The 14,616-nt window shown below is 36.7% G+C and overlaps 1 protein-coding gene across 3 annotated transcripts in view; it reads left to right on the top strand.

Annotated features, from left to right (window-relative positions):
• ZNF148 (zinc finger protein 148) overlaps positions 1-14,616 on the top strand; it is a 41,942-nt gene that overhangs the window by 17,662 nt on the left and 9,664 nt on the right. For 2 of the 3 annotated variants that reach the window (XM_069021140.1, XM_069021141.1), the window contains exons 2-5: positions 3,166-3,511; positions 4,705-4,830; positions 7,914-8,037; positions 8,704-8,787. In XM_069021140.1, the coding sequence (XP_068877241.1) occupies positions 3,182-3,511; positions 4,705-4,830; positions 7,914-8,037; positions 8,704-8,787 (664 nt within the window). In that variant the 5' untranslated portion in view covers positions 3,166-3,181. The remainder of the gene's footprint in view (positions 1-3,165; positions 3,512-4,704; positions 4,831-7,913; positions 8,038-8,703; positions 8,788-14,616) is intronic. The other variant, XM_069021142.1, reaches the window with a different exon arrangement.

Below are 14,616 nucleotides of genomic sequence, written 5' to 3'. Positions count from 1 at the left end.
TCATTTTCTTCTTTTAGGATGTTGTTGCAATATCTCTGGGAGATCTGCATTGGTGGGAAAAATACAGCCTTAGTGCCGTGCCAGGTTTTGTTTGTTTGTTTGTGTTATTGCTGAGGAACTATCAGTATGGTTTCCCAGTTACATCTGAAAAATACTTCATGGATTATATAATGTCTGCAAGTGGCTGTGTGGCATACCAGACCTGCATTTTCCCTTGAAGACATCTCATTCTCTTACTCTAAACTGGATTAATTTGAGAGTCGACTTGTCACACAGCACTACCTGAGCTAACTCAAGGCATTAAGAAATTGTTGTCTGTATTTGAAGGCAGATATTGTGAAAATCCGAAGCGTGATTTCAAACTTCCATATGTTAAAATTGCAGGAGAACAAAAAAGGACAAATCACAAGCATAAATGCGCTGAACAGAATTTTTCCATGTTTTTCTCCTGTCATAGATGGTTTTGCTCCTTAAAATGGGCTTTTTATGTAGAAAGGAAGAATGTTAAAAAAATTGATGACACCATCATATATAAAGACATTTAGCTGGGTGACTGTCCTCCTGATTTCCAGCAGAACAAGGCTTACTAAAAATAATAAAAAAAGTATTTGACTGAAAAGCTTCTTCCTTTGGTGTGCCTCTTTAAGTATTTGAACTGACAGAGGTCAGACCATCCTGGCTGTCAGCCTTTCTGTGATGTATTCAGAAGTTTCGAACCTCTCACAGTAGAGAATAGGGACAAATGTTCTTTCACTTTCGAGTTGTAAGAGTTGCCATTAAGAGGTGTTAATGGACTTTTTACTTTATTTGTTGAGGTGTGTGATGAGGGGTTTTTTAAGAAATTGAGTTAATTTTACTTTTGGAATCATAAGAACCAATAGTAATATTTGAAATAAAGTACAGTGTAGGAGAACCTCATGAGATTTTTCGGCTCTTTCAGCTCTTTCATCTCTTTCAGCTGGTGGCTTCCATACCTATCAAGTACTCTAGGGTCTCACCTAAAGAGAAAGCAGTATTTGTTTTGTAAACTTGGTGTAGCTTGGTACAAAGAAAGCTTCACAAATGTTTAAGGTACATTGAGAATTTTCAAAATATTTTCCTGGTGAAGGAAATTATTTAGGAAGTAATCAAATAGATCAAACTGAAAATGGAAATTTAGACATTTGATGTGCGTTTGTTTGATGGAATGTTTTTGCATGTTGGCAGGCTGTTAGACTGGCAGGGGGCTGCTGTGGTGCAGTCCTGCAGTGACAGCTCTGCTGATTTTAGGCAGAGACCTGATTTCTGTGGACCTGACCTGTAGAGAGACCTGATTTCTTTGGTTATGAATTGTCATTGCACGCTGCAGGGAAAGCAGCATAGCCTCTGACTTTAGACTTGAATGGAGATGGTTCCTTTCTCCATGCTGCACTCTCAGGGGGATGGAATTTGCAGCTGATGTCTGGCAGTGTGCCCACATCACACCTGTATCCTAACTCTGAATGTGTCAAAGTTGAAGGTGCTGCTGCTGTCACGATGCTGCCCAAGGTCTCGTCTGGTGCTTTGCCTGGGCCTGCTGTGTGTTGTCCAGCTCCACTGTGCCTCTGCTCCCACCCCTGTGTCTGCTGTGGCCTGTGTGTGTATTGCCTCTGCTCTCTGGCTGTGGGAACACAGAGGGACAGAGGAAGGATGTCTGTCTGTCTATGTCCGTTGGTGTGTCTGTCTGAAGGAGCCCTGAGGAATGGGTAGGGGTTATGGGCCTGTGGAATAGGGTGAAGGAGACTGACTGCTCTGACTGGACATCCAGTGTGCCAAGGAGAAGAAGAGTCCTAGAAGTCCTAGAACTATCTTGCATATATAATAATGAGTAGAATGAGAAGATGCTGCCACTTCCAGCTTCACAAAAGCCTGCTGCTCTGTGTTAAAAACCAATTAATAATGTCATGACACTTGCTGTAATATTGTGAATTGTGTTGCTTTTCATGATTGGAATTTATATTTCTTCACCAATGCTCCTACTTAGTGGGTATGAAAGTGAATGTCTTTTATGAACAGTTCTGACCTCTCTATAGTCTTTATTTGATGTATACCTTTAGTTGCTATAAAGTTGCATTTTCATAGAATCACAGACTAGTTTGAGTTGGAAGGGACCTTTAAAGGCCATCCAGTCCCACCCTCTGCAATGAGCAGGGACATCTTCACTTAGGTCAGGTTGTTCAGCCCTATCCAACCTGGCCTTGAATGTTTTTCTGGATGGGGCATTCACCACCTCTCTGGGAATCTTGTACCAGTGTTTCAGTACCCTTATTGTAACAATATTCTTCCTTATATCTGCTCTAAATTGACCATCTCTCTGTTAAAAACCATTACCTGTTGTCCTGTTGCAACAGGCCCTGCTAAAAAGTTTTTCCCCATCTTAAAAGCCCCCTTTTAAGTAATGAAAGGCTGCAATAAGGTCCCCCCCAGAGTCTTCTTTCTCTCATGCTGTTGGCATAGCAGAGATGCCCCAAGCCTTTGATAATTTTCGTTACCTCCCCTGGACTTGCTCCAGCATATCCACATCCTTCTTACGTTGTGGCCCCAGAGCTGGATGTAACACTGCAGGTGGGGTCATAAGAGTGGAGTGGAGGGGCAGAATCACCTCCCTCAACTGCTGCTTTGGATACAGCCCACTTTTCTCTCACTTGTGGATATTAAAATGTTCCAGGAGCTACAGTATGCCCTGGGGTAGCAGCAGCGAAAGGGCACTGAAAGGACAAGGATGTAGGGAGAACAGGACCAATATGAAAGAGGTGTTTGTAAAAGACAGTCAAAATGGAAAAAGGGAAAAAGAGAATGGAGTAAAGAGGGCATACAGGAAAAAAAAATGAAAAGTTTTCTAAGGAATGAGAAGGAAGAATTAGCCATCATTTAATTACCAGAATTTTGCCAGTAGTCAGAAGCAGTTTGATTTGAAACCTTTTATTTGAAAGTGTTCAATTGTGTACACATGGATGTGTGTGAAAGGAGAACCTTTTCATGTTCCTCCAAGATATCCAACTTTTGGTTCTTATTCAGTATCAATTTTAGGTCTGCATGTGTGTTTGTTTGAGTACACTGATTTGAGTTCTTATAAAATGTTTTTAAGTAAAAAAATTAAGCAAGTGCACCAATTGTAGATGTTTACTATTAAAACTTTCTTTGTAGGTAATTGCACTTAAGAATGAACATTGAAGACAAGCTGGGAGGATTATTTCTTAAATGTGGTGGCATAGACCAGATGCAGTCATCCAGGGCTATGGTAGGGATGGGTGCAGTATCTGACCAGTCTGGAGTATCGAGAGAACGGCAAGAGGCAGTGCTTCAAGATCGGACTATGCCGCACCAAGAAATTCTTGCAACAGATGAAGTGTTACAGGAAAGTGAACTTCGACAGCAAGAGATGATTTCACATGATGAACTCATGGTCCATGAGGAGACGGTAAAAAATGATGATGAAATGGATGCGCAAGATAGACTTCCTCAAGGGCTGCAGTATGCTGTTAATGTCCCTGTAAGCAATTTCTTTGTGAAATATTGGAGAGATTACTGGGAAGCTTGATCTGGTAGTCTAATCCTACTCTGGCAAGAATCTATTAATTGCTTGTTTGGATTTTGATTATCAAAATATTTATGTCATTTGCCTCTGGCTGTGGATAAATTTTGCCAATTAAGTATAATCTTTAAGTAGCTGTTTTATAAATATTTTATAAGCAGGCTGTTACCGTAGAGCTAAAGCGTTAAAATGTGCTCCTTTAAGTATATTTAATGTTCAAGGGTAACTACAAACTGGAATAAATAGTGTTATTAGAAGGTGCATACTGTTTATGCTGTTGATAGTACTGTTTAGTTGCTTTTGCTATAGGAAGCATCTGGTATGTTTTTAAGGTATGTGGACGCTTAGCAATTGCATTCACACTGCAGGTTGGACTGTGACACTTCATACATGACCATAAATATGCCCCTCCACAATATCTCATAGAAGGCATACCTTGGCTTTCCTAGAGCATAGAGATGACTTCCTTTTGAAAACAGAGCATCTGTCTGTAATACAGCACATCATCACTGTTACCCTTCAAACATAAAGGACAATTACCAGGACTATAAAAGTAGATAGCCTTACACACGAAGAATAATCTTCAGAAACACAGCACTGTTAAAACACTACTCTGTTAGCTGTAGATCAGGTGGCTCAGGTGTTAGAAAAATGTAAGAGTATCATGGTCTTTATTAAAGTTCACATTAGATCGAGATTTTTTAAATTTTTTTTTCAAAAACTTCATTAGAAGTCTTTTTTTTTTTTCTTAAAAAATACTTCTGTCTTAAATATATAATAAACTATTCCGTTAAATCTTGTCTTGACAACAGCACGGACTAAAGTAAGATAGGTATGAAAAACTGAATGGTTTTACAGATGGAAGTGATTTTAACATATGAACTGATCTCAAAATCACTACAGGTCAGGAAAAAAGACCTTGGGAGATGAATGAAAGGATACATCAAAATGTTACTGAGGAAATTAACTGTGCCCTTTTTATTTAAGATACATATTAATTCTTTCACTTAAATTTCTGAAAGAGTGAAGCCAGAAGATAATTCCCTTAGGAAAAGGTTTTCTGTTTCAGCAGTTTGTCATCTTCTAAAATTGAAAAATTGCTTTTCTGTAGTGAGAACCTTACCTGAAACTGGCACTTGGTATCTTAACAGATCAGTGTAAAGCAAGAAATTACCTTTACTGATGCATCTGAACAACAGAAACGAGACAAAAAACAAATACGAGAGCCAGTAGATTTGCAGAAAAAGAAGAAAAGAAAACAGCGTTCACCAGCAAAAGTAAGACATTGATTTGGCAAAACCAAGATTAAAAGGACCTGAAGATTTGGTTGACTATGACTAATTTCATTAGCATTTGAACTAGTTAGGCTGGAAATTGTTTGTTTGCTCAGTAAAGATGCAGTTCTGAAGTTCACCAGAGACCCAAAACAAAACTGATATAACAGTGTTTTTCTTTGAACTCTTTTTAGCAACATGAACTCTTGACATATTTTAACATCTGTCTCTCCAGGCAGTTCTCTCTCCAAATATTTTTTTTTTTAAATTATGAGTCAGTAGCTTTGTAGACCATTTATAAATCATTACTCTGTATCTATCTAATAATAGTTGTGCTTTTCTGTGAGCCTGATACTTTTATATGCTTCATGCATAATAGTGAAAAGTTTTAAAAAAGAAATCTAAAATGGTAGTTTTGAAAATTCTAAAAAGTTTACTAATATATATAAAATAATTTACTGCCAGGGAAAATTCCTGTGGTCATAATCATCTTCATATATGTATTTATTTATATCAAAAGATTCTTACCCTAGCTGCTGGTTTGTTACTTAAAAATTTGTTTTGTAGATCCATTCATGAGGAGTATGTATCCCTGTATGTCTGAAAACAATTTTCTTCTGTTGAGAAGCACTTCAGATAAAACCAGAATCATTTCACCTCATGAGGTTGCAGTGTTATATCTTCTAGTAATTCCCCAAGTCAGTATTAATCTTCAGACTTAAAATAGAACATATGCAGGCTGCTCTGATAGAAATAAATCAGTTATATGTTATCACACAGCAGCATTAAAATAAGCCTACTCAGAAATCAACCCAGACTGTACATCAAAGGAAAACTCGCCACAATACAAAGAAAATCTCCCAAACCTCCTTTTTGTTGCCCTGGGAGCAGGACCCTCCAGTCCTCCTTAAAGCACTGTCAAATAGGGTTGCACCTGTAGTATTCTTGGAAAGCTGAGAAATTGCTTCAGATTGGGTGTGGAAGCAAGTTCCAAATGCTGTGCATTTTTTTCTCACTTCTCCCTTTGAGAGAAAAAGGAGGTCTAGGTTGAGTACATCCAGAGATCACTTCCATGGAAACATGGCAAGGTAGAAGAGGCGTGTGCCCCTCTTTCTACAGACGTGTACTTGCATGCTTCCTTTTTATCTCCCAATCTGCCAGGGTTAGTCTTTTGAGATGACAAAAGATTGAAAAATGATCAGGAGAATTGTTAAACAGGTTCTTTTTCAGTCTCTCTTCCCCTGTTTCAGACCTGTCAGAGTAGAAAGGCAGAGTAGAAAAAGCTGAAGGACTGACCTAGGTGAGAGCCTACTGCAGTTTCAGTATTTCCAGAGTAATGGGGTTGATTTTCCATCCAAACAGCAGCTGGAACTCTGACAAAGGGAAGTCAGTTAACATTCTGAAACATTAAAAATTCTATTTTCTATCAATGCAGTAATCAGATAATGAAGAAGTCATTAGGTATGGTGACTCCTGTCTCCTTTTCCCTCTTCCCCGCACACACACACGTGCACACATGGACACACATGCACGCTCACACACACACATGCACAAGCTTCTTTGTTGCTTTTATTAGGGAAGCTGCTCTGACAAAGTTAACTCATCATTTAAGAGGTGGTACAAGGAGTAGGTTAAGTAGAAGAGCCCAGGTTTAGGATAACCATGAAATTAAGTGTATTTTCTGCACAGTTATTTTAAAATTTCAATATAATATATGAAAAACATTTCATAACATGTATTTAAATTTATTTTAAAGACGCAGTTGGCTTCATCAGCTGGGTAATGTTGCAGAGCAGAGTCTTTATAATTGTCTCTATCTGTGACTGGAGCTGTAACACACCAATCTTACAAACGTATGAATGTGCTTGTCCTTCAGAGTGAATGCACAAGAATTTGTTAGTCTGAGACTTTCACTCTTGTTTTGATGCAAGAGAATTAAATATTAAGTAGATCCTACAGCATTTGCTACTATTTCGGAGATACTGTTTCAGTTATTGACTCTCTCTTTCTCATCACTGTCATTATCATAAAACCTAAAACGCTGTAGCTAATCAAATTGCAGATGTGTTTTCCCAGCATACTTTTATTTTTTGTTAATAACAAGGGACTAAACTGTATTATTTAAGGTTCCTTAAGCTCTTCTTTATAGTTTTGTTTGCAGTTAAGGAAGACTTTTGTAAATGTAATTTGTTTAGTGGTTTTCTTATTCTCTTGCCAGAGATAGTAGAGATTTTGAGTTTTGGCTTAGTTTTCTATTTTTATTCTTTTTGATTATTATTTTTTAATTTTATTCTTTTTGATTATTAAATTAGAGGAAACCTGTGATTAGCTTTATTGAGTAAGGTAGATGTGGTGCATTTTTTTAAATTTAAGTTTTTTTAACTTTATATGAAAATAGTGGCTTTGTTTGACAGCAAAGCAATTGAGTGTGGCAAGTTGAAGTCATCAAGGAGATGCTTCAATATGTATATTAAGTGAGCAATACTTTATTGAGTGAAAAACCTGAAAGGAGAGAAGAATAATACTATTCTCTTGGTTGTTTGGCTTTGAGATTTTGGTTTTTAAAATACAATTTCGCCTTTGAGACTATTGGTATTACATAGATGTAGATAATATTTATGACTATTCTGGTTAAGCTTTAATGACTTTTAGCAAACATTTAGAGTTGTGATTTGAAAAAAAGAATATAACTTCTCGCTTTTGCTTTAAAATATGATTATCCATGGTTTAGTGCCCAGAAGTGGTTTGATTACTTTGTATCCTTTCCAACAGACGGACAAAATAAACAGTAGCGTATAAAGTGACTCAGCTGTGCCTAGGGAAGCTCTGAGCTGATTTTCCATGAGCTGCTTTTGTCTCTGTCCTGTTGAAGTATCTCTTAATGCACTACGAGACACAAGTTGGATTGGACTGCAATTGGAAATGTGTGTTAGAAGCTTAACGCATAGTTTTGTAGAAATTAGTATTGTTTTACCTGAAATATTTGCGTTTTCTGCATCGAAAAAATTAATGTTTTTTTTTTTTTGTAGTTAATAAGACATCTTTAGAGGGTAGTGTGAGAACAAATTTTACTCTTTTTAAAATAGATCCTTACAATAAATGAGGATGGATCACTTGGTCTGAAAACCCACAAATCTCATGTTTGTGAGCATTGCAATGCTGCCTTTAGAACCAACTACCATTTACAGAGACATGTCTTCATTCATACAGGTACTGCTTGACTTCAAATTTGTCTTTTCTACTATATAAAGAGTTGTTTACTTTTGTTAAAAATGTTTTCAGCTCTATGCGAATTTCAGTTTTAAGAGTGTAGCTAACTTGGCATCTAAGCTTAGAGATTCCATGCACCAAAGTGTCAAAAGAATATCAGAAAAAATAAATCGACATATATTTAATAAACTGAAGAGCTAACTGTTTACAAGGTTTCTTTTCTTTCTTTATCAGAAAGTAATGGGTTGACTTGTAGCCTAAGTGCCAAAAATTGACCCCTTTGTAAAATGTGCTGCGGCTGCTTATTTGCCTGATGAGGTATCTCTCTGTTCGGAGAAGTGAAAAAGGTACTTACTGTTATAATAGCTTGCCAGTATCCTGAATGCAGTCTGTGCCAGCATCCTGATTGATCTTGCTCATGAGGAAATTACAGCCATTCCAGATCACTCTTCCGTGCTAGTCTTAATGTGACTCTTAGGATCATGGAGAGAACTCTGCAGTTCATATACGTAGTAAGGCAAATGTTTTTTTTTGGTGTCAGGGTATTTTTGGAATTCGCTCAGATGCTGGTTTTCTTAATAGACATTTTAATATTCCTCGAAAATAGTTATCAGAAACAACAGTGTGTAGTTATTAACTTATGGATGTGGAATTATATTGTTCAAGGTGAAAAACCATTTCAGTGCAGTCAGTGCGACATGCGTTTCATACAGAAGTACCTGCTACAGAGGCATGAGAAGATTCATACTGGTGAGTATAGTGCCTTGAGTATCTTTACTGGCGTGCTTAAAAACTGTTTCCCCACTCAGGCAAGGTTTCTGGTAGTAAATATGCAGCCTAAAACCCTGTTGTAGTTTGTTTTAATTTAACACATGTTATAAAGTTATAAAACTTCCAAAAGAAACTAGTTTTGTGCTTTCAACTTGTTCCACTTTTCTTTGGCTGTAAAATGAGTATGAACTCCAGTAAGCAGATCTGAAAGTAGTTCTCTATAAATAACCCCAGAGCTGCAAATCCTGAAGTTTGTGCATTCATAAAAGTCAAAGTTCGTTAAGCAGTTCTGTCTTTTGTTGTATCAAGTTAATTCAGACAAGAGGGACTTCCAAATTGCATTTCCATAGATTTATTTGTTTGTTTGTCTGTTTGTTTGTTTTGGAATTTGGTGGAAAAGTGCCAGAACTAAAATGGCCAAAATGCCTAACCCCAAAGGTATTAGTATCAGCTTTTCTTTTCACTTCTTTTCTTCTTTTAGGTTTAGTTCAGAACTGTTCTAAAAATAAGAATCTTAGTTTAAAAATATGCAATATAGGTCAAATAAGGCCCGAAGCTTTAAGCCAAAGAGAGTTAAAGTTTATATATGTTTATTTTTTTTTTTATCTTATTGCACCACACAGAACCACATTCTTTAACAGGTTTGGTTTCACTGGGTTTTTGGCATTTTGGTGCATGGCCTTTCAATCCCTCTTTAAATATTTTGTAATATGGTCCCTTTTGGACTAGATGCCAATTTCTCAGCCTCTTTTTCAGAAAAGCAGAGCTGGTGAATGTGCACAGTGTTTCTTGGCTGTAGCGTTTAAATGGATATGAAAGCTACTAACACGCAGTGCAGTGTGTGCATGTGTAAGGGTCGAGAGGGAGAAAAAACTCTGCAAAATGAATTTTCAGAGCAGTGTACAGGGAGTTACATGTACAAATGCTCTGTTGTTTATGGGATTTTTGTATCCTAGGTTGCCATGAGTCCAGACTAAGTAGGTTTCCTTCAGCCAGTCAGCCACAGAAGAGTCTTCCATTCTTCTGTCCAGTGTCTTTGTTCTGCTCCTGGTCTTTCCTCTGGCTCTGAATTGGTGAACCATGCTGCCTCCACTTTGTGTAGATACTTATTCTTGAAAAGAATGCTTATTCAGTCTCTTCCATCTATCTGTCCCCCAACCCCCCCAAAAAAGGCAGAAATTTAAGTGCAGTCTTCACATTTTTTAGAAGATTTTTCTTTCTTTTTTTTTTTTTTTTTCAAATGAGGGTTATTCCCTGTACGTGGCTTTGAAAATGAGAGTCTGGGCAATATTGTTAATTAACACTTGACTGCAAATATTTTGTCAATTGATTTAATTATCTTTTAAAATTTAGCTTCTAGCTCTAATGGGAATTCTGTCGATTGTAAACTTTGGAGGGAGGGGGTGGATGTGGTGGGATTGTAGGTTTTTATGCCAGTTCTTACATATGCTAGTCTTTGTTTAGCAGAGAAAAAGGTGCCATTTAATTAATTAACCATATTGTTATCTGACTTTTTTAAGATAACTGTGTTTTCCTCCTTTATAAGTACAGTTTGGTTGTTTCTCAGAAAAGAGAAGGTGGTGCTTGTGTTTAAATTGTTGAATCATGGATGTTTTCCTAGGTGACAGCTAGTAATGATTAGGAAAAAATACGTAAAACCCAGCTTCCAGAAGTGGCAAAATTTTTTTCTGAAGGCTGTTTAGTTAACAAGAATTTAACTAGTGTTTAATTTTTGGCTTCACCCAGTTATAGTGTAGCTAATTGGCACTCTGCATACCTGTCTGTGCTTTCACCTCTATATAGAGTATTCACTGCTGGGCCTTAGCTGTTTGTGTAGTCACTCTGTTGTTCAGGGCTGCATAACTAAACCCATCGAGAAAAGCTGAATTTTCAAGCTGCTTCTCTAACAAGAGGGTGAGCAGTGAATCTGTGTTACACTTTGATGACAGTAAAGATCTGTTTGTATTATTCATTCTCTTTTAAAAACATTTCTTAACTTTATTCAGTACTTTTTTTCTTTTTATTTTGCATTTTTATCTCCATGAATGACCACTTTTAGCACCAGCTTTTGTGGTGTTCAAAATACTGATGAGGAACAAGAAATCTCTTACTCTTTTAATGATGTTTATCAAATTCTCCAGTTTATTTTAAGCCAATCAAAGAGAGTAGTAGCAGGTAGAAGCCCCATTTTATGCCTGTTACAAGCCCCAGTTTACAGGTGCCCCAGCTAGTTCCGGTCTGATTTGACTTTGGCTCTCTGAACCACTCCTTCGAAGGAAATATTGCGAGGGAGTTAGGAAGCAATCAGTGAACACCCTTATTCTGTGTAAATAATTAAACAGTTGCATCTAAAAGTAGACATTGCATTAATACAAAATTTGCTAATCATTTTACGTAGAGGAGGGCAGCAGTGTTGGAACCCTGCTGCTAAACTTGTCCCTAATGGTGCAGAAAATTGCTATTTTAGTTGCAAGAGAGGGAAGAGTCACTGGTACGCAAATATTTTCAGTTTATGAGGTTGAAGAAGATGCTGAATGTTCTTTTTTTTTTTTTTCCAAATATGTCTGCTTACTTTTTACTTAGAGATGTTTCTATATACCTTACCCACTCATGCATTCATGTGTCCTAATTGTGTAAGACACTCTACTTTCCATTTTAAACACAAAAACTAAGATTACATTAAAAAAAATAGAACACCATTTGGGCTAACAATTCAAGTGCCTTCTTATTCTTCAGTCATGCTGGTTTTTTATTGCCTTCTTTGGTATTTTATAATTTGTTTTTTGTCTGTTTAGACTTTAAAATGCCTGGGTTTATAATTGTTACAGCCTTCATACACATAATATTTGTAGTACATTTGATGAGTAGTTCTATTGCTTGGTTTTAATAGATTGCCAACATAGACACAACACATGAGCTGTTTTCATAAATAATGCATTGATTGTTGTATTGTATTTTTAAATTTTGACCTTTTTTTTTATACAACTGATTCTTTCCCACTCACCAAGACATTTCAGAAAAATGTGTCCTGGATTCTCCCTGCATTAGCAAAAGGCTGTTATTAATGATCTCCTCCATTTGCAATAGATCCTGTTTGAAAAGTACAACAAAATTGCAGAAGGCATCTGAAGTTTTGGGCTTCTGCTAGGATGAAATTATTATTGGAAGCCTATCTTCATATTAATTTTTAATCTTTTTCTAACCTTATCTTTCATATGAAGATTAAAGCCATAATTAAGTATGGTATCAGTTTCACAAAGTTTTTCTTAATCTTACTTTCAGAGTGTTCTGGAATTCTACTGAAAAATATCATTTTCTATATCGTGCTGAGTAACTCCAGGGCAGTGTCCCCAGATTTTTCTCCCTGTTAATCCATGGCCAGCAGTGCATTTATATGTGCCCTGAAAGTCTCCAAAATAGCTGGTGGTTGTAATAGACCAAAAAACTACAGACCCTTGTTTGGCCCTGTTTAAGCCTTGAAATGGGAATAGGTAGCTGGGGAGTCTTCTGCGAGCAAATAGCCAGCTTGAGCAGGAAAATGATAAGGAATTCTGTGTCCATTCATTTACAGAAATGAGTGTCAGGCTGCAGGTAAGTGTATTAATGAAGTGTTCTGCATTTCTTGGGATTGCAGGATGGTTCCTTAGAGGGCCGTTCAAGGCCAGAACAAGACTCAGCTATCTTGCTTTAAGGCTCAGGATAGTTTTCAACCCAAACAGCCACTCTATTCTCTTAACAAAAAAAAAAATGTAAGGTAGCATGAGAGCAAGCTTTGAGACAATGTAAGGAGAGTTGTTTGAAGGGGCAATTAAAAAAACCACAAAGTAGAATAGTGGAGCAAAGGGAAAGAAAACAGTAAGTAGCAAGGACTAAGTAGTAGTCTTCAGGAATGGAAGAGTTCCTGTATATTAAACAAGAACAATGAGGTCTAAATATCTTGCCTCAGCTTCCTGAAAATGGAAGGCAAGGGTTGGAATTTAATTCAGAAAGTCTCAACAGGCTTGCTGGGAGTAAAGCACCGTAGTTGTGAGGGTGCCTAACAAATAAAGAGAACGTGAAGAATGAAACTGGAGTTTGAAAGTTAAGAAATAGGCCAGAGAGGAGGATTTGCTTATAGGCAGTATGAGAGAGAATGGTATGATAGGTGTTAGGAGTTACAGGGGATGTTGATAAAAAAGCAAAATTTTATGGTGCTTATTAATAAGCAAGAAATGCTAAAGTTCTCTAACTCAAGTGAAAGAAGAGGTAGGATGCTGAGGTTGTGAGCCTGTAGAAAAAGAACTGATGGAAGCTGAGAGATCTGAGGAGAGGAGATGATTTGATTTAGGAGAGAATAAATTGGAATAATTTCATCCAAGAAAGGGATTGGCTGAGAAGCCACATGGAGAGGTAAGAATTAATAATTGGAAATAGGACATAGGCTTACAAAGAGAGAGATTTAGAAATTGCTTGGAATCAAGGAAGTTGGAACTCTGGGCATTAATGATCTGACTAGGAGCACATGTGTGGGCGATACAGATATCTTCCATTCTAGTTTCTATAAATACTGGAACCTTATTTTAAGGTACTGTATTCCCATTTGCAGAAGGATGTGGATAAATTTCTCTATTCTAAATGGAAAATACACATTCTGACAACATTTTAAATAATAAAATCTATTAATTGAAAGTTTTAAATTTTAAAAATTAATTGTTGGTAATTTAATAGTTCATAACATAATTAGTAAAAATAAAACTACCTCAGAAAATAGCAATAGTCTGCATATTTCTGGAAACAAGACATAAATGGTTTATATCCCAAAAATCAATGCAGTGCAGTATCCAGAACAAAGAGGGTCTTGACAGATGCTGCCAAGGCAATCCCTGACCTCTATATCAGTCTGAAAGATTTCACAGTAAATACTAAGAGGAGAGATCACTGTTGTTCAGGGTGAGTTCTAGTAAATGATAGTGAGCTTCTATAAAAGCAAGACTAACTTTCAATGCACTTGGAATTTTTAGGTTTTGTCAGAGAAACCTAGAAAAAAATATCAGAGGGAAGATGTAAGGTAGAAGTTAAAAGAAATAAAAATAGGGTTACTCCCTGCTCAGAAGGGATCTTTACAGGGTTTCTTTGTTAGGAAAAATAAGGGCAGAAATGAAGATGAATTCAGGGCAGTGCATATTGTCTGAACAAGCATTTTGTGAAAGTAAAGAAAAAAACCAAAACCCAAAACAAGCAAACAAAACAACCAAAATGAGAAACCTGTAAGTATGCAAATGCCGGTTCGCTACAGAGGGTTCTTGTTTTTGGCTTAATTTTAAAAATATTTTTAAATCAGTTTTTAAAAAAATTAATTAATTTGGGTTTCAACCAAAATAGTAGGACTTTTTCAAAGCAGTTATCTCAATTCTATATGCAGATAAGGGAAAAAACATGGAAAAATAGAAAGCACCCTCCAAAATGTTATATTTGAAATTTGGAAATGCATTAATTCTCTCCTAGAAGGGATGGGTTTGTGTTAATGAGTTGGTGAGAGGACTGAGGTGTTTTTATACAGTCGTCTGCCCTAAAAAATGCATACTGTAGCAACAATTTAGGAAGACCATCTTTGCAGTTCTTAATTTGTTACGTGTAAGACATACCTGCACCTCCATTAGAAAGAGGAGTAAGGATTTAGTTTTAAAGGTGGGGGGGTTTTTTTAGCATAAAAGCTTAAAGTAATTTGAGGCATCAACAGCTGAGTATTGAAAAAATAGTGATGTAAGCAAGCCCTGTGTTGTTTTTCAATAGCAATAGACTAAATCCTCTTACTGCTTCTAATAGAGA

This window comes from Aphelocoma coerulescens, chromosome 7 (assembly GCF_041296385.1).
Source record: "Aphelocoma coerulescens isolate FSJ_1873_10779 chromosome 7, UR_Acoe_1.0, whole genome shotgun sequence".
NCBI lineage: Eukaryota > Metazoa > Chordata > Aves > Passeriformes > Corvidae > Aphelocoma > Aphelocoma coerulescens.
This window is presented reverse-complemented; position numbering and strand designations above follow the sequence as displayed.